This window comes from Drosophila takahashii, chromosome 3L (genome assembly GCF_030179915.1).
Source record: "Drosophila takahashii strain IR98-3 E-12201 chromosome 3L, DtakHiC1v2, whole genome shotgun sequence".
NCBI lineage: Eukaryota > Metazoa > Arthropoda > Insecta > Diptera > Drosophilidae > Drosophila > Drosophila takahashii.
Genome location: NC_091680.1, coordinates 22,811,948 through 22,838,028, shown reverse-complemented (window position 1 = coordinate 22,838,028; position 26,081 = coordinate 22,811,948). Strand labels below are relative to the sequence as shown.

At 40.6% G+C, this 26,081-nt stretch overlaps 4 protein-coding genes across 11 annotated transcripts in view; 3 read left to right on the top strand and 1 right to left on the bottom strand.

Moving 5' to 3' along the window:
* Positions 1-59: 59 nt before the first annotated feature.
* Positions 60-3,877, bottom strand: l(3)04053 (lethal (3) 04053). The gene is made up of 4 exons (XM_017142435.3): positions 3,067-3,877; positions 1,780-2,567; positions 752-939; positions 60-694 (listed from the first exon to the last, which is right to left on the bottom strand). The coding sequence occupies exons 1-4, from the start codon at positions 3,692-3,694 to the stop codon at positions 586-588; spliced, it is 1,713 nt and encodes a 570-aa protein (XP_016997924.2). The 5' UTR covers positions 3,695-3,877; the 3' UTR covers positions 60-585.
* A 1,282-nt stretch (positions 3,878-5,159) lies between these two features.
* LOC108057965 (ras-GEF domain-containing family member 1B) lies at positions 5,160-12,202 on the top strand. 2 transcript variants are annotated; one of them, XR_011418464.1, is made up of 6 exons: positions 5,160-5,919; positions 8,780-10,248; positions 10,321-10,464; positions 10,531-10,733; positions 10,794-11,588; positions 11,661-12,202. XR_011418464.1 is itself a non-coding variant. In XM_070214651.1 (6 exons), the coding sequence occupies exons 3-6, from the start codon at positions 8,863-8,865 to the stop codon at positions 11,068-11,070; spliced, it is 2,010 nt and encodes a 669-aa protein (XP_070070752.1). In that variant the 5' UTR covers positions 5,160-5,666; positions 5,801-5,919; positions 8,780-8,862; the 3' UTR covers positions 11,071-12,202. The 2 variants fall into 2 exon arrangements, 1 of the variants encoding a protein (XP_070070752.1); XM_070214651.1 differs by having other exon boundaries at positions 5,160-5,666; positions 5,801-5,919; positions 10,794-12,202.
* A 340-nt stretch (positions 12,203-12,542) lies between these two features.
* Positions 12,543-16,849, top strand: LOC108057966 (DDB1- and CUL4-associated factor 8-like). Of its 5 annotated transcripts, none has more exons than XM_070214653.1 (6): positions 12,543-12,973; positions 13,033-13,144; positions 13,357-13,383; positions 13,447-14,339; positions 14,396-14,526; positions 16,369-16,849. In XM_070214653.1, the coding sequence occupies exons 1-6, from the start codon at positions 12,888-12,890 to the stop codon at positions 16,530-16,532; spliced, it is 1,413 nt and encodes a 470-aa protein (XP_070070754.1). In that variant the 5' UTR covers positions 12,543-12,887; the 3' UTR covers positions 16,533-16,849. The 5 variants fall into 5 exon arrangements, with proteins under 5 accessions (XP_070070754.1, XP_070070755.1, XP_070070756.1 ...); XM_070214654.1 differs by lacking the exon at positions 16,369-16,849 and adding an exon at positions 14,702-15,786 and having other exon boundaries at positions 12,547-12,973; positions 14,396-14,632; XM_070214655.1 differs by having other exon boundaries at positions 12,548-12,973; positions 14,396-14,632; positions 16,305-16,442.
* A 127-nt stretch (positions 16,850-16,976) lies between these two features.
* The window catches only part of SPoCk (secretory pathway calcium atpase), a 43,270-nt gene continuing 34,165 nt past the window's right edge, over positions 16,977-26,081 (top strand). For all 3 annotated transcript variants that reach the window (XR_011418460.1, XR_011418459.1, XM_017142430.3), the window contains exon 1: positions 16,977-17,549. Coding sequence is in view for 1 of the 3 variants with exons in the window: in XM_017142430.3 (XP_016997919.2) it covers positions 17,172-17,549 (378 nt within the window). In the remaining 2 variants the exon portion in view is untranslated. The remainder of the gene's footprint in view (positions 17,550-26,081) is intronic.

Genomic DNA, 26,081 nt, shown 5'->3' with positions numbered 1-26,081 from the left:
TTTGGGGGGCCTGTTGGAAAAACTCTGGGAGGTTTATCACACAGTGGGTAAACAGATGGTTGTCTCATAATAATTTATTTCAATTCTTGTTTGCTATGTACTGAAGCACAAACTACTGAAGTGCACAGGTAATCCTTTGTTCTTAACAAAAAATATATCGCATTTATCTCGCTTCTTATAAACCTCTGCCCGTTTTCCGGGCGCCTTATCCCACGATCCAATGCGCAGCTTCCTTTTGGGTGGCAGACATTTAACATGGTAGAGTAATTTACATTAGCCGTTGATATTAGTCCTCGAATATGCTATATCGATTTATCAAGTATGAATTATATATTTTGCTTTATCAACCAACATCACGAGTTTGCGCTTTGATTCTCACATTGCCCATCCCCATTCCCATTTCTCCCGGAGATTCTCGACCGGGCCTAGCCCAATGCAACAGATTATACGGAAACATAAAACATTCGCGGGGTCATCTAAAAACAAGCTCTAGGCGGCGACGTGGGCTACAATGTTTACACAAACAACAATAACCGATCTGAGCTGAAGCACAGCGTCCACTCCGAAGAGTCGATCCCGGGCAGTTCAGTTGAAGTCGGTGTAGAGGTCGGGACTTCGGGGAGTTGTTGTCGGGGCCGGCTGCTCCAAATTGGCCGCCATCTGGCGCAGATTCTCCACGCCAGTCAGCAGTTGCCTGCAAAATTGGATTGACGTTAAGAAAAGGTTTCCTTTTATTATTGATCTAGCTCACCTTAAGTTCTGCTCTGCAGTATCGGCCGCTCGCAGTAGATCCCTTGACAAATGATGCGTTCTGGACGGTCGCGGGTTGCTCATCCCACTGCTGGCGGCGTTCTCGCTTCCTCTGCCAGGAGCCGCCACTGGAACGCCACCTGCTGCGCAATCAGAGGCGCCACTGCCCCTTAGGCTGCTTAGCTCCGCCTGAAAAAAAAAATGAAGGCAATTAAAATATTTGCGACGACTGTTTTAATTGCGACAGTGGTTCTGCTAGCTTTATGCACATATAGAATGGCTCAAATGTTAATAAGTTGGGTCTTTTATAAAATTAACAATTTCTTTAGCCTTTTTTTCGGTTTAAAAGTGTATAAATTTACAGAAATAATGAACTTTCATTGCAATTATACAATTTGTGCTTTTAAGATAATGACATTTATAGAAAATCCTTAAAAAATTTAAATAAATTTAAAGGAAATTCAATTAACAATCTAATCCGTGGTTCTAGGAAAGGCTTTTTCGGCCTACACTCAAAATAAAATTAACCCTAAAGTCAAGGAAATAGTCCTATTTTTATCTTCAAGACAAGCTCCTCATAAATTTTATGGTAAAATTTTTCTAAACTTTTAAGGTATATTTTCTAAATTTTTGGGTAGTTTTACTAAATGTATTATTTTATTATTTTCGTTTGCCTTTCTATATTTCAGAAAATAATTTCTAATTTTAGGGGCATTTTTTCTAGTTTTTAGGGTGATTTTAGTTCATAGTAACCATTTTCTACATTTAAGAAAATCTTCTTTGATTAAGGAAAAACTGATTTTCGAAAAATTAGATTTAAAAATAACTTTCTTGTATTTAGAAAAAATAAATTTGAATGGCGATTTTCTAAAATTTAGGGTAAACTTTATTTTAAGTGTAGTTTAAACCGAATGCGAATAAAATTTAAATGCAATATGATGTACAAATTTGGACCACCTGTTTCTGAGTTATTAGATCTCGCATACATATATTTATTACAAGAATTAATTTTGCAATCGGGGCACTCACCTCTAATTGGGCCAACTGGCGCCTCAGCTGCTGTGTGGTTTGGGTATTGGTCGTCGTGGCCAGCGCCTCCCGCCTCCGAGCGGCCTCCGAAAACTGCAGCAGCTGCTGCTCAAAGTCGCTGGCCCGCCGGGTCTGGACATTGAGTTCCGCCCGCGCCTCCTGCAGCTCCCGCTGCAGTCGCTCGTTCTCCTGACGCAGTGACGACAGTTGCAGCGTGCCCACCGCCTCCTGGGGAGGCGAGTCAATGGAATTGGAGGGCAACCCGATAGCCACGTCGGCCAGTCGCTGAGACGAGTGAATTATGGGGCCGTCAGACAGAAAGTCGGGCAGCATTTTGACGGTAGACCCGGCGGCTGGTTCTGCGGGAGGACCGGGGACGGGGGCAGCACTGGGTAGGCAGCTCCTGGGTGCCAAAGCAGAGGGCAGCAGACCCACAGCTCCGCTCGCCGCCTCAGCTGCTCCGAGTGGGGAGTTGGGGGGCGAGCTGAGGGCATCCTGACCGCCGCACCAAGCGTCCGGCAAGTGATCCTGCACGAAGTCTGGCAGGGCGGAGGCAGCAGCACCACCCACTGCATTGCACGTGTCCAGTGGCAGGTCGAGTTTCATCTTGGGGCCGGCGGACAGCACCAGGCGTGTGGGGCGTTGATCGCGATTGCCAGAGGGACGACGGCGCGGCGAGGATGAGGGGCACGGCAGCTGTGGCGGCATATCGTAGTTGGAGTAGGAGCGAGGCACATAGCGCGTTCCAATGGCGGGTTGCTGGTTGGAGGCGGCCGATGGGAAAATGTCTGGAGAAGTGGAATTGTTAGATAAATCTCCTGTAAGTCTTATTGAGAACTAGAGCCCTGCATGAATTTTTTGTTTAATATGAATGAATTAATTAGAATTTGCAGTTTAATAGAATTGAATGAATTTGAATTATAATTTTAATAGAATTGAATGAATGAATGTCATAAATTCCGAAATAATTCAAATGACAATTTCTTTTGAAGAAGAAGGGCCATAATTTTGTGATTAAATCTGCCTAAATTTTATTTACTATGCAGTTAACATTGATTTCTTAAAAATTTTCCACTTGTTGTTCTCAAAAGAAGACACAAATAAAATTCTGGCAATTTCAAAAAATTTATAAAAATTATTCATTCATTCATTCAATTCGAAATGAATTAGAAAAACATTCAATTTATTTAACATGAAATTGAATTAAACAAATCAGAAATTTGATGGCATGATACTATGATAAAACAAAAATTGAATAATTCACGAAGGGCTCTATTGAGAACTCACCATCATCTATTCGCTCGTCGTACAGCCTGCTGGTGTTGCGCACTTGGGCCAGCGCCACATGGTCATCGTCGTCGTTGTCCAGTGCATCCTGCACGACGTCATGGCCCAGCCGAAGATCCGGTCTCAGGCGGTGCTGCGACTGGGAGGAGCCACTACCACAGGCTGCGTACTCCGCCAGACTCGCCTGCGAGTCGAAGGAGCTGAAGCGCGGCGATCGCTTCATCCGGGAGGATGCACTGCTGCCGTTCACATCCGGTGGCTGCTGCATGTGGGAGGCGGAGGCTGACTGGGGCACCTTGGGCCGTGCCCCAGTGGACGTCTGGACGGCGGCCGAGGTCACCGTGCTGGTCGGAGCCGTCACAGTGCCCGTGCTGCTGAGAAAGTGCTTGAAGGAGAACGAGGAGGACGACGACGAGGAGGAGGGTGCTGCTCCTCCCGATCCCGAGCCGCCCGTGGACGTGGAGGCCCTCATGGCGGAGTAGTCCGAGGCACGACCGTTTAGACAAACGTCCGCCACGAGATCGTTCACCCCGCCGTCGGTCAGAAGCGCCTGCTGCGCCGTTTGGGGAATCCGCTGCTGCTGCGGAGCGCCCGTGGCCGCCGCTTCGGTCGCACTCCCATTTGCCATTTAATAGGTGGACAACTGTTATGGTTTTGCCGGGATGTCGGCCTTGCTGGGCGTTGCGTCTGTGTCCTGCTGCCTGTGGCGTCTGCTGTTTCCCTGCCTCCAGTGGTTTTGTTCTCGCCTGCAATTCAGTTATTTTCGCATCCCATTTTTCCCTGTCCCTTAGAGCTGGCAAACTATCGATATCTCTGGATAGGAGCCAGCTTGAACCGTCGATGGTTTAACAACTATCGCGATACTATCGTCCCTGTATACCAGCTGTAAGATATATTTAGTAATTTGAATATTATAAATTAAGCCTTTGTTTTTGTGGGAACATGCAGTCCCTTTTAGTAAAAAATAAAAAATAAACAAGTTAGCTTTTTTAGACTTTATTAACTAGGTTTTTGACATAACATATTCATACTTCTTTAGAAGTCACAAAACGGTAATGTTTGCTATTTAAAGGTAGCAATGTAGTTGTTTCTCGTCTACCACAATGTCATTTGCTATTGCAACAACAGATGCCTATATGAACAGGACGCAACAGCTCTTTGCAATTTTAAGCAGCTGTGAAAAAGGCTTTTTCAAACTTTTAAAATTATCAATCAGCTATGATCAGTTGTGTCACATTTAATCGGACATTAAAACCTGTATAATTTAATAGAACTTTGTTAGTTAATTTCTAAAATTATTAAGCATTATTATTATAATTAATAGTTAAAAATATACTTTCTCATTTAATTTCAAAGTTATAAGTTAATAGGTGTTGTAATACTAAAAAGCTCCATACACCTCTGCTTTTCAACGATTTAACACTGATCAAAGTTTAACAATTCAGCAATTCAACATTTTATGGAATCCCCTAAATTTATTAGGGGGATTCTCTAAACTGTTGAATTGCTGAATTGTTGAATTTTGGTCAGCTGTTAATCAGCTGTTCCATACAAAGTCAACTTTCAGAAATTTCAGCAATTCAACAGCCTCGGGGCTGCTGAAAATTTTGTTGAATTGCTGAAAAGCCAGAGTTGTCGCCTTTTTTTAAAAGTCCTGGCAACTCTGTGACATATTAGTATCACCAGTACGCATTATTTATTTTAAAATCAACTTAGAAAGCATATTTGTGGTTCTTTTTACCTTGGTAGCAATAATAAATCAAATTTTACATGCTTTAAGTTCCGTGAAACTTTTCAACAAATAACAGCTGTTTGAAAATTCAACAGAAACCATTTTGGGTCGTTCCCTTAATTTCTGAAATTTTTTGTTGAATTTTCAACAATTCAGCAATTTAATAGTTTAGGGATTCCCCCAAGTGTATTATAAAGATTCCGTTCATCGTTGTTGACGCAGCACCACTAAAAGCTAAAAATAGTCAAACATTGACAAGAAGCCAGAGCTCCAGCAGTTTGGCTTCAAAAATGCCAGATTTGGCGGGGATAAAGTCGAATGGCCACCTCTGGTACCTCTCGAGTGCAGTGTTGGCAAACGCGTGCAGTTCAGCCATAGTAAACAAAACGAGACGTTCGGTTCGCTGCGCATTTTTAATGCAATAAAAGCGAAAGGCAGGCCGAAATCACGCAACTGCCGTTGCAATACCTTTTGTGGCATTAAATCCGTAGTTCCGCGATATCCATTCAAGCCCGACTCCTTGTTTTCCCAGTGCGTTTCTATCTCGCAGTTGTGGAAAGAAAATTCTGCGTAGCAAACAAACCGGTCGGTGCTCTTGTACATACATTGTATATACACTATACACACAGACAAGTTCAGACGCGTACATGGCCGAGGAAAAAGCGTCGCAGTGCATTTTGTGTGGCAAATTAATTACGCCGAGGGCCTCGAAAAGCGGTGTTTGCCAGCCGAACTCATAATTTTTGGCGTCCATATGCCAACGCTCTGCCCGGCCTCTGCCGAGCCTCTGCCGCGGGGGTGAGGGTGCGTCCATGTAAGCCTGCATCTGCGTGCGTGAGAGTGTGAGTGCGAGTGTAAAGGTGGTGAGGTGAGCTCAAACTTCGCGTATTGTGAATTGCCGTGCAAACACACACACACGCAAGCAAACAAAAAAACCGCCCGCCCACAGAAACAACAACTACAGCTAGTGTTCCACTTTCGACTGTCCTGATTTCCCTGCAGTGCAGCTTCTTTGCGGGCGTGTTCCTCGTCCTGTCCCAATTTCTGCGGAGCAGAATCGTCGATCAAAGGACTTTGAGCTGGGACATTTGCAGCATGCTCGGGAGCTGGAGCTGCGACAGGTATGTATGTGTATTAGCTCCTTCAAGCCAATTCCAATTAGACCCATGTCCTGTCGCCCTTTCGATTGGGAAAACAGTTCTTCTGCGGCCACGGCCCCATTTACTGACTCTCTCGTCCTCTTTCTCTCGCTCTCTCTCTCTCCCTCTCTGCATTTTAGCCCGGTTGGGTTGACTTCTTTGCTGGCCTCTTGGCTTTTCCCCTGCATTTCCACACGCGTCGGCCTTTGCCTTTCTTTCACCTTGCACAGTGGAGCCAATAACGCGATGCTGGCTTAAAATATGAATTCTACTTATAGTCATTTAAGAATTTTAGTAAAATTCATTGTTAAAATCATATTTAAAAGCATTTTTATTAAAAGTCGCTGAAAAAAAATTTAAAAAATTGTATGTCTATTTTAAAATTTTAAAAGCTATTAATATACAAAAGTTACATTTTAAAATAAACCCTTTTTAAGTTTAAAAATTTTACAGATCCTACAAACAAATAAGCCAAGTTTTGAGTATTTCGTATTTTCAAGGGTGTTACAGAAATCTCTTCCAACCAAATTTCCCCTGAAAGTAAATCTCTCAAATGGCAAAAAAACAAGTACACGAACCAACCGTCTCCAAATTCGTCGCCCGTTTCTGTAACCCCTCTGATTAAAGAAAGTTTAACTATATCATATTCGTGTATAAGTTAGAACCCTATTTTTATATACATATGTACAATTTTTATAAAGATATTTTGCTTATGCAGAAAGTTTTAATTAATTATTCATTATTCGACTGAATATAGCCCACTGTGCGACGGCTTTAGCGTTTCTCGTCTGTCATTGCTATCTCTGCTTTTTCTTCTTCTACCTTCGTTTTGTATACAAATTATGGTGTTGTTGTTATTGCTTGTGCAGTTGTTGTTGTTTTAAGCTTTTATGGGCAGTGCATTCCACTTGTTTGTTGTTAATGTTGTTGCTGCCGCTGTTTCGCTGGCCATGTTCGCTGTGAATCGTTATAAATATAGACTTTAATTTGCCTTCGGCTGAGTTCAGTTGTTGTTGGTGATTATTTGAAAATTGATTTTGTTTGCTCTGCAGTTAATAATTTAACCCCCCACATTTCCTCCCCGTTTCAACCCACTGAGAATGGAGCGTGCAATATGGCAAGAAAAGTGAAAATGTGGCCCTTCCCTTTTTGTTTGTGGGCGGTGGATGGTGTTGCTGTGCGTCTTGGTAATTCAATTAACGTGTTCAGACCACCCGTTCTGACACCCTCCCCTCTCCCCATTTCTTACCACCCACCCCAAGCCCCAGCTAAACAATTTGTTGACCCATATTCGGGCATTTTTGTTTTGCTGTTAATTAATATTTGTAATTCTCGTGTTTCGTTTTGAATTCGAGGCTGTTTTTCGTTGGCCCGTGATAAGCCACGATTGCTCTGAATTCCCAACAAATTAACAGTTTAGTCGCTTTTCAGTTTTCAGTAGCTCGTTATCTGGTGGCCTCCACAGCTTCTTTTGCTGCACACTGGTTGAAATGTATTAAAAATCAATATGAAAATGGTCGAACTGATGCGATCTTTGAACTAGAAGCACCGAATCAAATAACGTTAATGGGTTGTTCAGATAATTGTAACTTAGTAAGGATCCTACTGAGTTCAGTAAATTCTTTCTAAGCATTTGGGGAGTTAATGAGTCTAGTACTCCGACTTTCAGATACCCGTTACTCAGCTTAAGGCAGTGCGAGGAAGATGGAGATATGCATGCAGCAAAAAACTGCTTGCACTGCTTGAATTCCATTATTAGCTCATCACTTTCAAATGAATGGTCCGATTTGAAAAATTTCTTCTACATTTCTATAGGTATTTTTAAGCACAACAAAATTGCATTAATTTTGTTCTATAATCTTTAAAGGTCTGGGCACCAGATACTTTCAAAATCGTTTGAAGCTATTGTGGGCGAGGGGGTCGTCTTATGAAAGAAAACTGCGCTGCGTAAGAACACCAAGAATCTGCATGGTTGATCCCAACTTTTATAGTTTCGTTTTATAGTATCCGTGATCTCAGCGTTCATACGGACGGACAGACAGACAAACGGACAAACCGGCGGAAACACGTCCTTCTACAGTGGCGGACAAAAGTCTACGGACGACCCCCTTTTTGGGAGTTCACCCACTCCTATTGCTTTTACGGGAAAAGTAATGATGCAGTTTTGTTCTTAATGTTATTAATATACAGAAACCAAAATTTTATTCTTATTCATAAAAAACTTTAAAAGTTACGGACGAAAAACTTAAAAAATGGCATTGACAAAAGTCTACGGACGATTTTTTACATAGAACTTTCAAAATTTTCGATCCAAAATTACCCAAACCTGCTCTATAATTTGTATGCCCAGGCCTTATGGTGGTAAAAACAATTGCCGAAAAGCATAAAACAGCAGCCAATTCTTCAGGATATGCGCCGTATGCTTGGGATCATTATCCTGTTGGTGGATCGAGATAGTTCCGAGGCATTATTTGTCCACAGATGCCTTCAAATTATGTTCAAATATGGTCTTATACTGAGAACGAACCATAATACCCTCGAAGATGACCAAATTTCCTACTCCCGAGGCTTCCGTAGACTTTTGTCCGCCACTGTTCCTGTTACGTACTTTTGCAAATATACGAATACAATATAAATTTTTACTTCACGAGTAACAGGTATAATATTGTTGTTCGCCCACCTTCAGTTTGTTGATCCATTTGAGTAAAAAATGTTTAATAAGAACTCTTGTTCTGCGATTATAATGAGAATGCGAATATACGCGCTACGTGTTTCCAAATGATAAACTTTATTATTTCTTTATCTTTTACGACTTGGCTAATACTTAAACCTTCCATTACAGAAGCTCTTCGCTCGACTTCCCGATGCACCCCGGACATTGATCGCTGGCTTAGATGCGTTAGCCTAGGACAGCACAGCGCCCAGATGTCGTCGAGCAACGGTGGCCTTAGCAGTGCCACCAATGGCCGCAGCGGCAGCACCGGCAGCGCCAACATCAACCTAAATCTCAAGGGGCAGGAGAGGTCTGTGGGAGCGACACTTGGGGCTGGTGGTGCATCAGGTGCCACTGCCACGTCAATTACACACAAAACACTGCCGGACCTGAAGACGCAGAGGAGCAATAGCGCCTGCCACGCCCACGAGTCGCTAACCGCCCTACGTCGCATCGCGCTGCCGGAAAAGCCGCCCGAGAAGACGCTCAGCTATGGCGCGGCCCAAACCCGGATTATGGGCAAAGAGGCTAAGGAGGAACACCTGGTCTACTGCGAGGGCCGCCTACACTCGGGTCCGCTGCAATCGCTCATCACCCACATGGTCCCCACCCACGAATACTATCCGGATGACGGCTTCGTTTTCGCTTTTCTCCTCAGCGCCAGACTTTTTGTGCGCCCCCACGAGCTGTTGGCGCAGATTTCGCAGACTTGGGAACAGCAGCAGCAGCAAAAGGATGTGGGCGCCGGCGGAGATGTGGTGGATGACGCCGGACAGGCGCCTGGCCGAACCATGCTGCTGAGCATCAACTCCGCCTCGCCGCTGACCCAAAGGAAGGGTTCCACGGCAGCACAGACCACTGAACTGGAGCCGCGTCCCCAGCAGCGGACAAGCACTCAGCGCTCGGCACAGCATTGCATCAGACTGCTGTCGGAATGGATCGAGATCTTTCCGTACGACTTTAGAGATGAGCGGCTGATGCAGCAGGTGCGCATTCTGGCGAGGAAGTGCGTCTACATCGACAATTCGCTGGGCAAGCAAGTGTCGCGCATTCTGCAGCTGCTCGTCTCCCGTCTGACGTCGCTGGAGCAGTACGAGGAATTCCTGCAGACACTCAGCTCCGAGGAGGCGCAACAGCAGCTGCCCCAACACCACGGCCACCACCATCACCACTTGCACAATGCCTTCCAGACCTTTCTGGGCACCTCCTCCTCCTCCTCACATGCCAACGGAGCCAGTGGCGGCGGGTCGGCCAGCGGCACCTCCAATTCCTCCTCCAGCGGTCACACATCCTCTGCCTCCGCATCCAACTCGATCTCCACAACTCCCCAGCCGGACGAAGTGTTTGGCATTATGGACATGTGCCCTAGCTGTGCCCACTTGGCCCACCAGCTGACGGCCATCGAACTGGAACGCTTGTCCCACATTGGGCCGGAGGAGTTTGTGCAGGCCTTTGCAAAGGATTATCAGCAGCAGGCCAAGGATGGGAGCAAGGAGGGCGGTGGTTCGTTGAACGACATGAAGAAAACGCGCAACCTGGAGTCGTATGTGCAGTGGTTCAATCGACTCAGCTACTTGACGGCCAGCGAGATTGTCAAGGTGGGTAAACAGAATGAAATCTATCTGAGAAAGAGCAGGATATTAAAACTTTTCTTCAATGTTTCCCTCCAGTATCCTAAAAAAAAGCAGCGTGTGCGCATCATCGAGTATTGGATTGAGACGGCTCGGGAGTGCTTCAATATTGGCAACTTTAATAGTCTGATGGCCATAATAGCTGGTCTAAATCTGGCGCCCATAGGCAGACTCAAAAAGACGGTAAGATGTGCGGTGTGTTTTATATATCGCCTCTCTCATACTTCGATTTAATTTCTATATATTTAGTGGGCTAAAGTGCAATCGGCCAAGTTCTCCGTGCTGGAACATCAAATGGATCCAACATCGAACTTCAACAGCTATCGCTCTACGCTCAAAGCTGCAATGTGGCGCTCAGAGGGCGCTACCGAGGAACGCGAACGCATAATCATTCCATTCTTTAGTTTATTTGTTAAGGACTTGTACTTTCTGAACGAGGGATGTTCCAATCGGTGAGTAGGTTTCCTAGTGCCACCCGAAATGCGACTTATCGAGAGTATTTTCTTCAACAGGCTGCCGAACAATCATATCAATTTCGAAAAGTGCTCCCAGCTGGCCAAACAAGTAATGGAGTTTAACGAGTGGAAGAAAGTAAACTGTCCCTTCGAGAAGCTGCCAAACGTTATAGCCTATCTTCAGCACAGCGCCGTGCTCAATGAGAATACACTTTCCATGGCGTCTTTCGAGTGTGAGCCGCCGGAGAACACGGAGGAGAAGGACCGCTACAAGACCGTTAAGGCGGAAACGAAGCAACAACTGTTACAACAGCTGCAGGAGCAGCAACCATAGTCGCAGTAACCACTATGTAGAGAGTAGACTAAGCTACGCTTAAGCGCTTGCCATGATTATTTTTTCTACTAGAGCCGTAAGACCGGGGATATTTTAGCCTAAGTTGATGCGAACGATGAGTACAGAGGGTGACCAAGCCTCAAGCCCTGATTAGCCCCTTTAAAACAAAAAACAAAAAAGCTTTTGAAGCTAAAGTCTCCATGTAGTATCTTGTCAATCATTTGTATATTCACTTGTACTCCTCCTCTTTTGTGTTCCTCTCCCGCAAAATTTAATGACGGGCGGCGGCTGGTCTTTTACAGAGAAAACTCCGAAACGTTGCCAGTAACTTTATTTATTTAATTAGACGATTATGAGGATGGAAACAACGAACCAATGTACTTAAAGCCATATATGGCTAACAGCTAAGGCAACTAATTTAGTTATTAGCGTGGAATGTTTGGTATAACATGAATCATTTATGATATCATAATTATGATCAAAACCATCTGACAAAGCTGCATGAGTACGCGATATTCGTACGTGACCAGTATTTATATTTATGTATACAATTTTATAGCTAAATGAAATCTTTTTGATATTTCGTAAAGATTACATCCGGGTAAAATCCGACGGATTACACGATGATTCTGTCTCGAGGCTTTTCTGCATCAGCAGCCATCTATCGGCAAATTATCAGTCGCTGAGCATTAACACTTTTGTATAATTAAGGAAAACAACAGAACAAGAAGTAAGAAAAGCAACAAAGAAAAGGACACTTTGTGGTAAAAAGATGCTTTTTCTCATTAAGAATTAGATTTTTAACAATGCAATCGCAAGATTAAATAATATTGTGGATGAAATCATAAATGATATTAACTATAAAGGGACTAAACACACCATTATTGATTAAAGCAGCTTTCGAATAAAGGATATGAACAAAACCAGTTCTCATAACAAAATATTGTACAAATTTTATACTTTAATCCATAGTAAAATTAGTTGGAGCAAGGATTACGATCGAAAACTTTTCAGACCTTTCAGAAATTTGATTTTAGACGGAAAGTTAGAAAATCGGTGAAGTAAGTGTATCGATCTAAAAAAACTACATTAAATAAATTAAAAGAAACTTTTTCTTCAATCTTTCAACCCACCTAGTAAGGCTAGAGAGTTGGGATTTTTAAAGATTTTATTTTGTTTATCTAAGTGAAAAAATTATACGAATCAATCAGAGTAAATTAGGACCTGATGGGGCGAGAATACAACATTATTAATCGGATAGGGTGTTGGGAAATTATCGATTATATTCACTTGTATCGCGAAAAATAGCTAGATTTTTAAAATTGATTTTGTATATAAAAAATTCCTTTTTTTAAATTTACTCTTTAAATTTATTTTTTTTTTTAATGAAAATAATTTTGGCAACACTTTCAGAAAGTTCCTCATTAATTAAAAATTAATATTTAAAAAAAAAATACATTTAGATTTACGCGTGCGAATATTTTTTTAAATGTAGCATTAATTTTTCTTTTTTTCCTGTAGCAACTAAACAAAACGACAAGCTATAATTTAATATAATTTTTTTCGGATTTTTCCCATGGGAGCTGTAAAATATAGAACACCGATCAGCTGCTGTTGCAACATTTTTTGCCCCTATGAACAGTGTTTAGCTACTTTTTCGCTAAAGCATCTTTATAAAAACGCTATAGCCAATAAGTCCGAAGTTTTCTATGGTCCCAGCTGTTTTGATTTGAAAGGAGATAAAATAAGACTAATAGAATCTATTAAAACCAAGGCTCATTTAATAAAAAATAAAAATAATCTGTACGCGAAAACCTATGGAAGTGGACGATGATCAAGTGGCCAGCGGGGAGGACACAAGTCCGCGGCAAGAGGATAATCTTGAAAACGTGATACAGGCCTAGTAAGTGTAAAGTCGGTGGTTTGTTAAGCTCAGGATAACTGACTTACTAATATCGTCAGTGATGATCTCAACTTACTTGCGCCGGGGGAGATGTCGGCGCCGCCACTACCTCATCCGCATCTTTCGGAGGAGACCTTTCGGGAGGAGATCGTGTATACGATAATAACTGAGGTAGCAATACGTCTGTGTAAAGAGCATATTTATTACAAAACGTATTCTAATTCTGGTCCCTTTTACGAGAAAAATCTCTTTACTTGAATAACACCTAACGCTTTAAAATGTGTATCCTTTCCTTTGAACTATTTAAAGAACCTTTTTTTGGTGATCTTATGATTTGACGGTTATAAAATTAAGAATAAGAATTGTGGTACCTTGCCTTTCAGGAAGAAGAAGACTCAGGTGATGAGGAGGTAAGCATAATGCCCTTTAAAAAAAAACTTACCTGCAATGCAATTGTCTTCTATTGTTTTTAGATTTTTATTACCGAGGAGCATAAGCATTTTCTGGCTAATAACAGGGCGAAATCAATGTACACTTGGAGCTTAGCAAAGGAGCTGATGCATAGGGAGCACAACATAATCAATCGGATTGGGTGGCGTGGTGGCCACACCTCCGACCAAAGTTTTAGCCAAGGATTCTACGGCTCCCGCCATACAGTGGAGCAGATGAGCCTACTAACAACGCTAAAGTGTCCCATTCCCGACAGCATGGACTTCAACAGTGCCGGTAACTTGTTATGCACCGGCAGTGATCACACTATCATCATCTGGGACTGGGCTAAGAATAAGAAGCTGCACCAATTTTGCTACAAAAAGAAAATCACACAGAACAAATTTATCAATAGCACCGGCTGTATGGATTTCGTGTACTCCAATTGTTTTGGTGAAGTCTTCCTGACCTCCATTCCGCCCTCTGGAGGAGCCACAAAGGCCAAGCGCCTCTACACACACAAAGGTAGCGTGGATGACCTTTTAATAGTACCCCAAAGCCGTCACGAACTAATGAGCGCTGGCGATGATGGAATTGTCAAGCTTTTTGATCTCCGGACCAACGAAGGAGCCACCACAATGGTGCACTGGGTCGATAAATACCTCTACACCATAGCCCATCATCCGTTTTCACCAGAGTTCTGTGTTGGTGGAGATGGCGATGAGCTGTGCGTTTATGACAAGCGGTATTTGACAAAGCCTGTCCACAAAATTAGCACGGGAAATAAGAATCCAAATGGCAGGACTGGAGTCATTTCGTCCGTGTACAATCACAGCGGCAGCGAGATTCTAGCTGTTTTTCACAATGAAGGCACTTTTTCGTTCGACACACGCAACTACACAGAAGGCGAATATTTGCATTTCTACAAGAATGCTGGGTTAGTCGCCTTATAGCACAAAATATCTCCCCCATCACTAACCTTCTATCTTTTAGTTACCGCTCGAATTTCTACGGGCCTCGATCGGAGTACATTGTCACCTGCTCCGACGATTGTACGTATTTTCTGGACAAGAATACGGGTGTCACCATCAGCTTCATGGTGCTCTACAACTCATCGCTAAACGGTAACCTAAAATCACACCCCTGGATGCCGTTGCTAGCCACACATAACTACCGCGGACCAGGCGTCCGCCTATGGATTCCAAGTGGCCTTCTATTCACGGACGACTGGTATTAGTGGCAATTTATTTTATACTAAACTATATTTTTGTACCCTTGCAGAGGGTATTATAATTTCAGTCAAAAGTTTGCAACGCAGTGAAGTAGACGATTCCGATCAGCACCAATAGCCGACTCGGCCGACTCGAAATTATCGATATCAGTATCGATATTATCGATACTTCTGATATTTTTCAAACATCGATATTTATCTATAATATCGATGTTTTCTGACGTTTTATTAGAGAGAAACGAACAGATTTCACTCTTTAATTCTGAGGACCAAAATAACTTTTAATACAAAATCTCTTAAAGTAGGGACAAATTACCATGCAAGAACCGCAAGTTCTTGGTATTTTATTCTTCTTTGGTACCATAGATATTATGAAATACTTAAAAGTAGGCGAAAAGGGCATAGGTTATGGCAAAAAATGGAAAATAAAAGAACCGCGAGTTCTTGGCAAGAGGAGGAACTTTGGTTTTTTTAGTACCAAAAACAAAGTCTTGGTTGCAGCTACCGACCTTCTGTCCGCTATTAAAAAATCTCAAGAAACCGCGAATTCATAGCCTTTGATAAGAATTGGTCGCTTTTCGAAGATCGTTTGAGCGATTTGGACTCAAGGATCCAAAAAAAAAACAACCGCGAATTCTTCAGAAGAGGAGGAATTTTTACTTCTTTATGGTATAGTATCAATTAAAGTAGGGGAAAATAACCATAGGTTGTGGTATAAAATCGAAAATGAAAGAACCGCGATTTCTTGGGGAAAGGAGGAACTCTCGTTCTTTTAATACCAACAACAAACAAAACGAAGACCGTTTGAGCAATTTTGGCAAAGGATCAAAAAAAAAGCAACCGGGAATTCTTCAGAAGAGGAGGAATTTGTTCTTCTTTAGTACCAAAAAATGGTATGGAACAAAGGTTTGTTCTATTATTTTACATAAGTATTTCCTCATAATATATTTTAAAAAAAATTCTTAAGAAGCCGTGAATGTCTTTGACTAAGAATTGGTGTCTTTCTAGACATGTGACGCAACTCAACTCAATGATCAAACATAAATAAACCACGAGTTCTTAAGAGGACGATCCTTTAGTCTGAAAGTGCATTTTAATAATGAAAACCGGAAATTAAAATTAAATAAATTACCCGCGATTTTTTCTAATAATAACATTAATAATAATGTAAGTGTATTATGCATGTATATAATAATAATACGTGGTATTAACAGAATTATAAAATTATTTTTAATTTGTCTTTGCTTTCCTTGAAAACATCGATATTATCGATACGATAATGATAAAGTATCGAAAATATCGATACTATCATTTATCGATAATTTTCAAGCTCTATAGCCGAGTCCATCTAGTCATGTCCGTTTGTCGAACTATGCGAACTAGTCTCTCAGTTTTAAAGCTATCGCGATGAAACTTTCCCAAAAGTCTTCTTTCTATTGCAGGTAGTACATATGTCGGAACGAGCCGGATCGGACCACTATATCTTATGGCTGCCATAGGAATAATTAACAAAATAATAGAAAAAACTTTATAGAAAGTAGGCTTTTTGATTTTTGACAATGTAAAAACAACATTTTAGGTAGGCATACCTACAAGGGTATATAAACTTCGGTTGGCCGAAGTTAACTTCCTTTTTTGTTTTGTAACATTTATTTAACATGAAATCTTTAGATTGATGGATGTCATTAAATCGTATTTGCTTTTAACCGACATTTTGTACTGTGTTTGTAAAAAGGTTCCGCGACGCAACGACATGAAGGAAAAGGACCTCAATTTGTCAGCTACAAGCAAACAGATTATAAGTTTGTTATGCAGTCAAAGCATTTGAAAAGTGGCCCTCTTTATCTGTCGAATCCCATACTCGAAATAATTTTTCGATCTTTCTTAAAGGAAATATGAGCTAAAAAAAACAGTCAAACGCATATCTACCTCCGTCAAAATAATAGTAGTGTTCCCGCCATTTGTTCAAAAATTTAAAACTTTTATTTGTATTTCGTAATAAATCTTTTATTTTTTTAAAAAAAGAGCACAAAATTACCGTTTTTTTCAAAAAATGGTTCCCAATTTTGCAATTTTTTTAAAGTAATCGGAACTTTGAACGTTATACGGAAGCTTATTCGAATTTGCAAGCGGGTTTTGCCATCTACATGAAGGGTAACGATATGCAGTAGCATGTAGAAATATTTTTCAGTAGAATCCGTTTTTGACAGTAAACTATTCTTATCGGGCAGTGACTGAACTGAGTGGTATTTTTAAGGATACCAATTTAGTACGTTTTTAAAGCATGGTATGGTTCTTCGACCCAGCCTTGGCCACACTGAAAGCAGCCTGCAACACGTTCGGACGCGAACAGACGTGCACTCCGATTCGAATTTCGAAAGCCTTGCGATGTGCTACCCTCCGGGCCGTTGTTGACGCGGTAAATCGAGGCGGAAAAATCGATTGTGCTCGTGTGATTATTTTTGTTTTGGTTTGCGGCCTCTCGCCCCCGTAATCCCCGCGCGGCCTCGGCCACATGACTCATGCCAGGCAGCAACAATGAAAAACCACAATAAGTACGTCAAGTTGCCCCAAGACCTCGATCTGAGTTTCCACAGCGATTTGGACCTGCTGCCGGACACGGCGGCCGACATCGACGTTGAACTAGACGCGGCTGCGGACGCGGATGTGGCCGCGCTCGGTGTGAACGTGCCCGCGTCTCTGGGCCTGGACGACGACTACGACGACGAGCTAATCGCCGCCTCTGGCGGAGGAGGCCTTCGACTAGCCCCCACGGCGGAGGAGGCAGTGGCGGCCCTCAGGCAGCCCCAACAGCGCAGGCAGCGGAAGAATCCGAATCAGCAGAATCAGCTGGAGCAGCAGCAAATCCTGGCCAAAGGCAAGATCTGTGGCCTGGGCAGCGACAGCGTCATCGAGGTGAGGGCTATTTTGTCTTTAAAAGGGAAAATGGTTAAATTAATTAGGTAATTTCTGTATTTCGGCGCCTGCAACTTGTGGCTGATGGGCATTCCTGGGCCCAAACGGTTCAGCGCAGTCCGAAGCACAACAAAGCAAAACAAAGAGCGGAAAAATCGATAGGCGACAAAGAAATATTCTACCCCCGAGTGCCGCTTACACGGGTTTTCCCCGTCGAATCCCTGTTGACTTTTAATCGCCGCGCGGGGGTTTGGGGGCAGGTAAAAAGAGGCTTTGCAGGTTGGGGGGGAGGATTTGTTCAGCGGAAGTGGTCTCCAATGCTAATGCGGTCCAATATTAATGGAATTCGTGTTGACACAGTCGTGCCCGCTTTTAGCAGATAAGCTAAAGTGTTCGAGCGGGTTTTGTCATCAATTTTCCGCACTCTAGATTACTTGCCAAGTAGGACGATGTCCTAGAAAGCCTCGTTGGGGCGCTGGAAAATCAATTGGAAAATCTATAATTCCGCCTCCGCAACTAGTTAATAATTCAACTTGCCTTGGGGCTGACTGTTGTGGTACACATGCTCTTTGCAATCAATAATGCGTCAGACCCGTGTCAATCATAGCCCTGTCGACGATAAAGAAAATAGTTAATTGTGTCACGATGTATTACGACCTGGTACATTTTCCTCAATCGCCTGTCAGTTGGGTGAGCGACCACAAAAGTGGGGATTCATACAGAAGTAAAATGTGGGATTTTCTAAATCAAATTAACCTTAATCAAATTACTACGTCTGTTTTAAGTAAAAGTCTTTTTAATGTAAAAAAATTGAAAAAAATTTAAAAAGTAAGTTTTAAGCTCTAATTGTCCATGTAGTCTCTATGTATTAATTGTAGGCCGAGAAAAAATTCTGAACTAAGCAAAAGACTTAAATAACTACATGAAGCTGTCATTTCTGGGGCGTTTCGTCCTCCATTCACGTTTTGCAACCAATTAAAGCATATTCTTGCTCTTACGCCTCATGCACCTCATTATGTAGGTGCTCAGGTCACTGCAATGTAACCTAGATTTATTCACTTGCAGTCGCTTTTTCAACAGTTCCCTTTTGAGGCCAAGTCCTAAGCCTCGTGTTACTTTTCAGTTGTGCTCGAGTTCAGTAAACACACCCCTGCACGAGAACTTAAAAGGAAATCGAGTGCTACTTATGGATTGCGATTTTAAACGAGTATGGTAGGGTAACCTATTTTCCAAATAGTTCTCTTTCTAGGATTGCAGAACCCACAACGTTCTATCTTCAACTACTTTATAATCTAACTCAAAAGAATTCAATACTGGAAATATAATTAATTACCCGAATTTAAATTTAAAAATAAATATAAAAATGTAATTTTAAATAGAAGGAGTTTCAGGTCCTTTGTACAGCATAGGCGTTTCCTTGGACCTCCCAGGATCATGGAAGCACCACTCTGTTACATGTCTTCTTTGTGCCATTGCCTTTGTGACATGCAAATTTATGCATAAAGTGCTGTGGTACAAATGAATTTATAGCACGGCCAAGGAAATTTATCATCCTGCCCGGTTACAAAGCCAGGGGTTTCAAACCCAATTCCGCTTCCCCCAAAGTTCCAGCACAAATGGAAGCTGGCAAAATGACGGGCAGCATTTAAGAGCATTTATTATAATCATAAAACACAAACTGCATTATTATGCATTGTCGTTGCTCGGGGCGTGCCATGTTGGAAGGATACGGATGGGGTGAGGACGGAAGCCAGGAACTAAGCGAAGCACCAGAGTCCTTAGCTGAATAATTTTGTGCATTTTCATGTGCAAAGTTTCGAGCCACAACTCAACAATATTCCAACTATCGACGGATCGAAGCTGCATTATTAACTACATAACCCACTGTAGCAGAGTGTTTCGACAACTGGAAGCCTTTATTGTGAAATATTCGCATGATTTTGAATCAATTTTGAATTGAAATTGATCTATATGTAGGTGAAAATGTTTAATAAGTTGCATTTGAAATTGTTGATATACTTGGTATACAAATAACATTTAAATTCCAAAAAATTTAGGTATTTCAACCAGGTAAATTTCTATGCAATATATGGTTTACAAAAGTATGCTACACAGAATTTGTACTGAAAACCTCCCAAAACCCCCCTCAACTAAATTCTGGCTACGCCACTAACTTCGAGCGTTTCCTATTTTAATAAAGCGAAATATTTTGTGATGCTTGGGGCATCGTAAGAGTCGGCATGCCCTTATCTCATTTCTCTATGGGCAAAGGGGTTTTGAAAAGTTGAAACTCGTTTTTAGCTGCATTCCGGATTTGCTTGGGCAAATATAATTTGCACTTTTAATTGCCGCACAGAGAGAGGGTGAATGAGAAAAACTCGTTTGCATCCTGCTGGCTTCGCCTCAAAGTTTCCCTTAAAATATTATGTCCGTGTGTTGCACTTGTTGCCGGCAGTGCTGGCGTTAAAATGCGAATTTTACTCGAAGCTTACTAATGCGGCCTCTATCTAAAAATCGTCCCTTGGCTAACAGAGAAATGCTTTTAGGGGACAATCCCGCTTGGTTTGTTCGGTCTGCGTTTTATTTCCAATTAAAGCATACTTATTATGACCGGCGCCCTAGGCATCAGAATTGATATGGGCACTTCCAAAATGTCGCTCGGGACATTTGCACACCTTTAAAGTTGAAAAAAAATTGTAAAACAATGGATTTTAATTTTAATTATGGGCTTTTCTTTTCACTCTATCCAAGCTCTATTTTTGGTAAAAATCTTGATTTTGTACCACTTTTAGTTTTTAAGATATCGGTAAAAAACTGTCGTATTCGCTCGGGACAAAAATAGAAGTGGATTTCGGGGAAGTTCATACAACACCAGAAATTAGCGAATTCTGATGGAATACTTGAATGCGATTTTTTTTAGAATGTTGTTCAAACATGTCGCTGTGAAATGCTTTTGGTTTTACTCAAAAATTGTTTTCCGTTGTTTTTTTATGCAGTTTCAACCACATTCGCTCGGGACATGTCGCTCGGGACATTTTTTCCGACTGTTTTGTAAAGCAGATTTCTTTACCTCTATCTCTCAATTGCTGGATGTTTTGCTTTTAACTTAATAGTTTAGCATGTGAATGAAGCATTCAGTACAGAAAAATGTCACAAATTAGTATTCCTATAGGATAAATTAATAACAGAAGACAGGTCCAAAAAATAACAAAAAAATAGCCAAAAACTGATTTTTGCGTATATTGGTGGGGTTTGTCATAAAAATAATCAAACTATACTCCAAATTTGTAGTTAAGCCCAGTATCCAACTAATTAGAAACTAATATCGGGGCAAAATCATGTGGAAATATGTTTTATTCAAGTTTCAAGGTTTTCGGCTTGGTGGACTTTTTTTTGGAAGTGCCCATATGCTTATCAGTGTGTGCAAATACATATTAATTGATGTTTGATAAATGCATTTACCGTCACTGCATCATACTCGGTGCACAGAAAAAAGTTCGATAATATTTTTGTCAAATGTATAATTTAAACATATCAACTTGAAATTTTATCATTTTATTAATTTCATAAAAATTAAAAAATATTATTTTAAAATAACAAATGAATCACTATGGACGGCAGTCCATGTAGTGACGAAGCGCACCAGGAGAGTGTGCGAAGGCGACTACTATATATACACGAAGAAATGAAAATCTACTGTGATGGTCCGATCATAATGAATAATACACCTATCGAAAGGTATTGCGAAAACTAACAGGATTGCATACCAAGACTTTAAGAAAGTCAATTGGCTTGGGAGAGAGAGCGGTGAAAGTGAAAAAGTGAAAATTTCGAAATTTGGAGCTGTTGGGGCCGGTGGGGATAAAGGCCCCCTCTCAATATTTTAGTTGTATTCCTTTTGAAAATACCCGTCGAATGAGGGGTCATTTGTCAAAATCCGACTCTCCGTTCAAAAGTTATAGCCAAAATAAGATTTTCTTCTTCTTCCCAAAATGAAAATTTAATTCTGTTTGTCAGTTTGTCCACTTGTCCACTTGTCCACTTGTCCACTTGTCCAAAATATGTTTTTTAAGTTCTGAAAATTTGATATGACGTTCATCACATCGATATTAAAAACTTTTGTTCTACTACTTTTGGAAAAACCCGCTAGTTTAGCGGGAAAACAGCTATAAATAGCTAAAATTCGGAAAGCCGTAACTTTACTACTAAAGCTACAGACTTGTGCTGCATCTCGTTTGAAAGGTATTTTTAAATGCTATAAACGCCTTCTATATGCAATTTGTGTAAATGTAATAGTTAAAAAGATATGAACAAAAGAAAATTTGTTAAAACTTTTTTTTTTAGCTTTTTTTTATTTTCTCAAAAACGGCTCTAACGATTTTCCTTACAACTTCAAACTGTATAGCCCTTGAGATTCCTTAAATTTTGGTATATATCATGTTTATGTAAAAAATCGCGTTTAAAAGTTATTCAGAAACGAAAATAGCCACTTTTGCCAGCTCAGAACAACTAACGCTCCCTGAGTATTGAATTTTGTGGGAGGGTATCCGAACTGTATTTTAGGGTCATGGAATCAGTAAATTTGCACTTAAGAGTTCCATATAGGAATCTTTTGTTCTACGACTTTTGGAAAAAGCCGCTACTTTAGCGGGAAAAAGCTAAAAATAGCTAAATTTAGTTTGTAAGTTCTACACTACTACTACTACTACTACTACTACTACTTTTCTCATTCGGCACGCTGCAATAGTAAATGCCTGTAAAGGGAAAAGGAATAGTTTGCTAGGGCGGGCCGAATGAGAAAAGATTAGAAAGTCTATTTAATGACGAGTGTAATAATTTTTCGTCACAAATGTTGATATCAGAACTTTTGTATGTTGAAGGTGCGGTCGTCACTAGTTTTTTACCTCGTTAAGAGGTGTTTTTATTTGATTGTGTAATATAAGATAAACATAATCTTTATTCATATCAAAATTATGTAAATAACTTGATCTTTAAAAATATAAAATTGACCTGCACATTAATAATAACAATTAATACTAATTATTATAATAATAATTAATCTGATCTTTTGTCTTTTTTTCTGTAGTACAATATATTACCTTCCAATTTAAATGTCATGACTGCGCCGAGCTCTTTTTCTCGGGAAGCTGGGCTCCTCGCTCTACATTTTTGAGCAACCAAAACCTGAAACATTCAGAGTTTTTTATTTACCCACAAAAATGTTGTGGGGCCCACAAAGTTTACAAATTGAATTAATTGCGTGCAAAATTCCAAAAAGCGTAGAGAGCACAAAGCCACTAACTGTCGGTTGGTTGGCTTCCTTTCCTAAGCCCCCTACCTTTCGTCTCCCCCTTTTCGGTTGTCGTCGCTCCTTTGAAAACTCGTAGAAAAATAGCTACGAGGGTCCTTGGTTGGAGCGGCATCCGGCTAAAAGGCGTTTTCAGGAAAATTATATTGAATCAAGGCTTCCAAGCGGAGCATTGGGATGAAAGGCTGGGGAGCAGCCCGCAGAAGCGTTGACTTCGATGAGGGAACATTACCATAACAACTGAAGCGGAAACGACTCCAAAGCTGAACCGAAACCAAAGTCGGATTTAAAATTATTTCAAATCCACATATGCATAAGCATTTTGAATGCTCCCCAAAACAATGGAGGATGGGCCCCACATAAAGGAACCTACAGGAACTGACTATGAGCTATGACAAAAAGCTCGTCTTCCGCCCAAAAAAAAAAACACCGCATGTGTGATAAACAACTGGCAACTGTTTTCTCCTATTTTTTCAGCTCGTGGCGCTGACTTCAAGCCTTCGGCTTGTAAACATGCTAAAATTGTCAATTTAAAGTAGTCAAAACGAGGTGATGAAGATGGGTCGGAAACCTCTAAGAAAAAAGCCCGCAGGGCGCATTTCTTGGACCCAGCAGGAATCAACAGCATTTCTACCCCTGGGTAATCTCACTGCCGGGGTTGCTTTTTAACAAGAATTTTTTGGAACAAAACGGGCAGAGTTTGTAACAAGAATTTTATAAATATCTGTTTGTACACATATTCGCCAAGGCTGAAAAACCTGAAAGCAGATTTTCGTAGCATACATCATAAAAAATTCGCGAAACATTTTGACTAGCAGCTAAAAAGGTACAAAGTATTAAATAAACAACCACACACACTTTTTCAATTACTTAATGGATTTTTGATTTTTGATTTGCTTAAACTCGGATGTGCGTGATTTATTTAATGGTGCTTCGCGTTGAACTCAATCCTGTTTGAAGAGAAACCAAGTTACAACAGTTTGTTTATTTTCATGAAAATGAAAAAATATCAATTACAAATCAATTTTAAATTTAAATTGAAAAACATTTTGCCAAATCGATTCAAAATCAAATCAGTCTACAAAAGATGTGCTTAAACAGAATAAAGTTATATAAATAAATATAGACATTAGACTTTAGGTTTTTATATACCTCCAATTGTTGGCAGGTTTAGTAATAATTTCTTTTCATGGCTTAAGGTAAGATTTTCCAAAAGGCAAAACAAAACTTAGTTTAGTACTTTGATTCAGGAGTAACCAGACTTTTTTGTCATGCCGGACATCTTCTTCGGGGCTACAAGCAGCAAATGACAGCTGAACTTATCCTGAGGAGGGCGGTAGACTGGGCGTGACACGAGCCAGCTGCAAATGGCGTTCGGAAGAAGACATTTTCAGGAAACATTTTTCCGTAGACAGCTTTATAATTTCCAAGAAGGGCAAGAGTGTTGTTATGACAAGAACGAAATAATTTTGATTGACATTTGGAAAAAGACCGAAAAGCACATCAACAGTTAATGGAAAATTAATAGTTACTAAGTAAAACCGTTATAAACTCTGGAATCTCATTTCAAAAAGATTTTCTTTCGCCAAGGAATTATATATTGATTTTTTATTGGTTTCCTCGACTTCATGCTATTTTTCTCCTTATTTATTTTAATCGATCATTCATAAATGGTATTATAGATGACCAACAGCGAATATTGATTGATTGTAAAATGAGATATTAGAGGATTATAATATTAACTTGGGAGAACATTTGTCGTTTAAATATTTCGTTCGCGGGAACTCACCAGATGAACCCGGATTCTCTTTTCAGAAAGAGCTCGTGTCTGAGACAGGTGACAGCTGTCGCTTTAGTTACATCTCATATTAACAAGTTGAGCATTGGCTGGAATAACCCCCCTTGCTTACGCAAGTTCATTTTTTTCCACGAGTGACGCACATGGAAAATAGAAAGAAGGAATGAGAATCATGTGGCATTCTAAAATCGAAGTATCTCACTCAGTCGGACTCGCAGCTGGGTCAGTTCAATTTGAGGACCACCCCCCAGCGTTTGCACAAATGAACTCTGCAGGGGACTCAAGAGCCATAAACTTTTCAATGGAATCCAACTTACTCCTTACTGAAGTGGTGAATGAAGTGTAGAAGCAATTTATGATTATGCATTTTACAAGAATACAAAATTCTCTCAAATACCCATCCTGTGATTGTTCGTCAACAAGTTTTCGTTTATTACCCACACGTTTAGCAAATGGTATTAAACCGAAATGTGATTGCTGAACTCTGAAAAGGGAAAGCTTTTCTTTCTGAAGTAACAAAGACATGCCACCATTCGCGTTTATGTATATTTGTAGAAAATATAATTTTGTTGATTTATTTAAAGAGGTGTGATTTAGGATTGAAATGATTTTCAAGCGAAAGAAGAAATCAGAAGTACCTGAAAATAAATTAAAGGAAATGTTGTCCTCATGTTTTTTCTACTTTCGCTTTATGAATTGAAATATTCAACCTTTCTTTATTACGCTCACTCAAATGACTCAAGCATATCCTTTCTCTTCTTTGTGTGACTGTCAATGATTGTACTTTTCGTAATTCCTGGCAACCTCTGTTGGTCATCCCACTTCATATCCGCACAAAAGCTTAAGCACACACACAGGACAAAAATATTGAATTAATTTATTGATTATTACTTATAGTCCGTTCTGTCTGCTTGCGTGTTCTTTTGTCAAGGAAATGCTGTTTGTCCAGCTCAGTCATAATACACACGTTACTCTTAAAGGCTATGAACGTTATGGAAAGGTCCCACTTTCAAAGGAGTATTTTTGTGTTCCCCTCCAGATGGTATTATATTTTAATCATAAATAAGCAGTACCCATATACATTTTTAATCAGTAGTGTATAAATACGCTGAGGTTCTTCTATTTCTATTTCGTTTTCGAATAGAAAACTAGGTTCACATTTGTAAGATTTCGTGCAACGGTTTATAATATTATTATTATTTTCTATTAGTGATTGACCCTTTTTTATAATATTGTCGTGTATTACTTTTAAATTTGTACAGTCCGCTTAGGTATTACACCTTCGTCTTAAAAGTCATGGTTTTGGTGACCAAAGCTTTAAATCAGAAGCAAAGCATCGACTAACAATGGCTGAGAATCCTTTAAAGGATTATCCCGATCTTACGAACCAGGTGACAAAAAGCATTAGAGCCCAGAGCATAAAGCG

Bases quoted from the DNA above. Each gene is read 5' to 3' on its own strand.
- LOC108057965 (XM_070214651.1), top strand. From the start codon at position 8,863: ATGTCGTCGAGCAACGGTGGCCTTAGCAGTGCCACCAATGGCCGCAGC. The intron at 10,249-10,320 runs GTGGGTAAACAG...GTTTCCCTCCAG, and splicing joins CGGCCAGCGAGATTGTCAAG to TATCCTAAAAAAAAGCAGCG. The intron at 10,465-10,530 runs GTAAGATGTGCG...CTATATATTTAG, and splicing joins TAGGCAGACTCAAAAAGACG to TGGGCTAAAGTGCAATCGGC.
- LOC108057966 (XM_070214653.1), top strand. From the start codon at position 12,888: ATGGAAGTGGACGATGATCAAGTGGCCAGCGGGGAGGACACAAGTCCG. The intron at 13,384-13,446 runs GTAAGCATAATG...TATTGTTTTTAG, and splicing joins AAGACTCAGGTGATGAGGAG to ATTTTTATTACCGAGGAGCA. The intron at 14,527-16,368 runs GTAACCTAAAAT...GTTTGTAAAAAG, and splicing joins CTACAACTCATCGCTAAACG to GTTCCGCGACGCAACGACAT.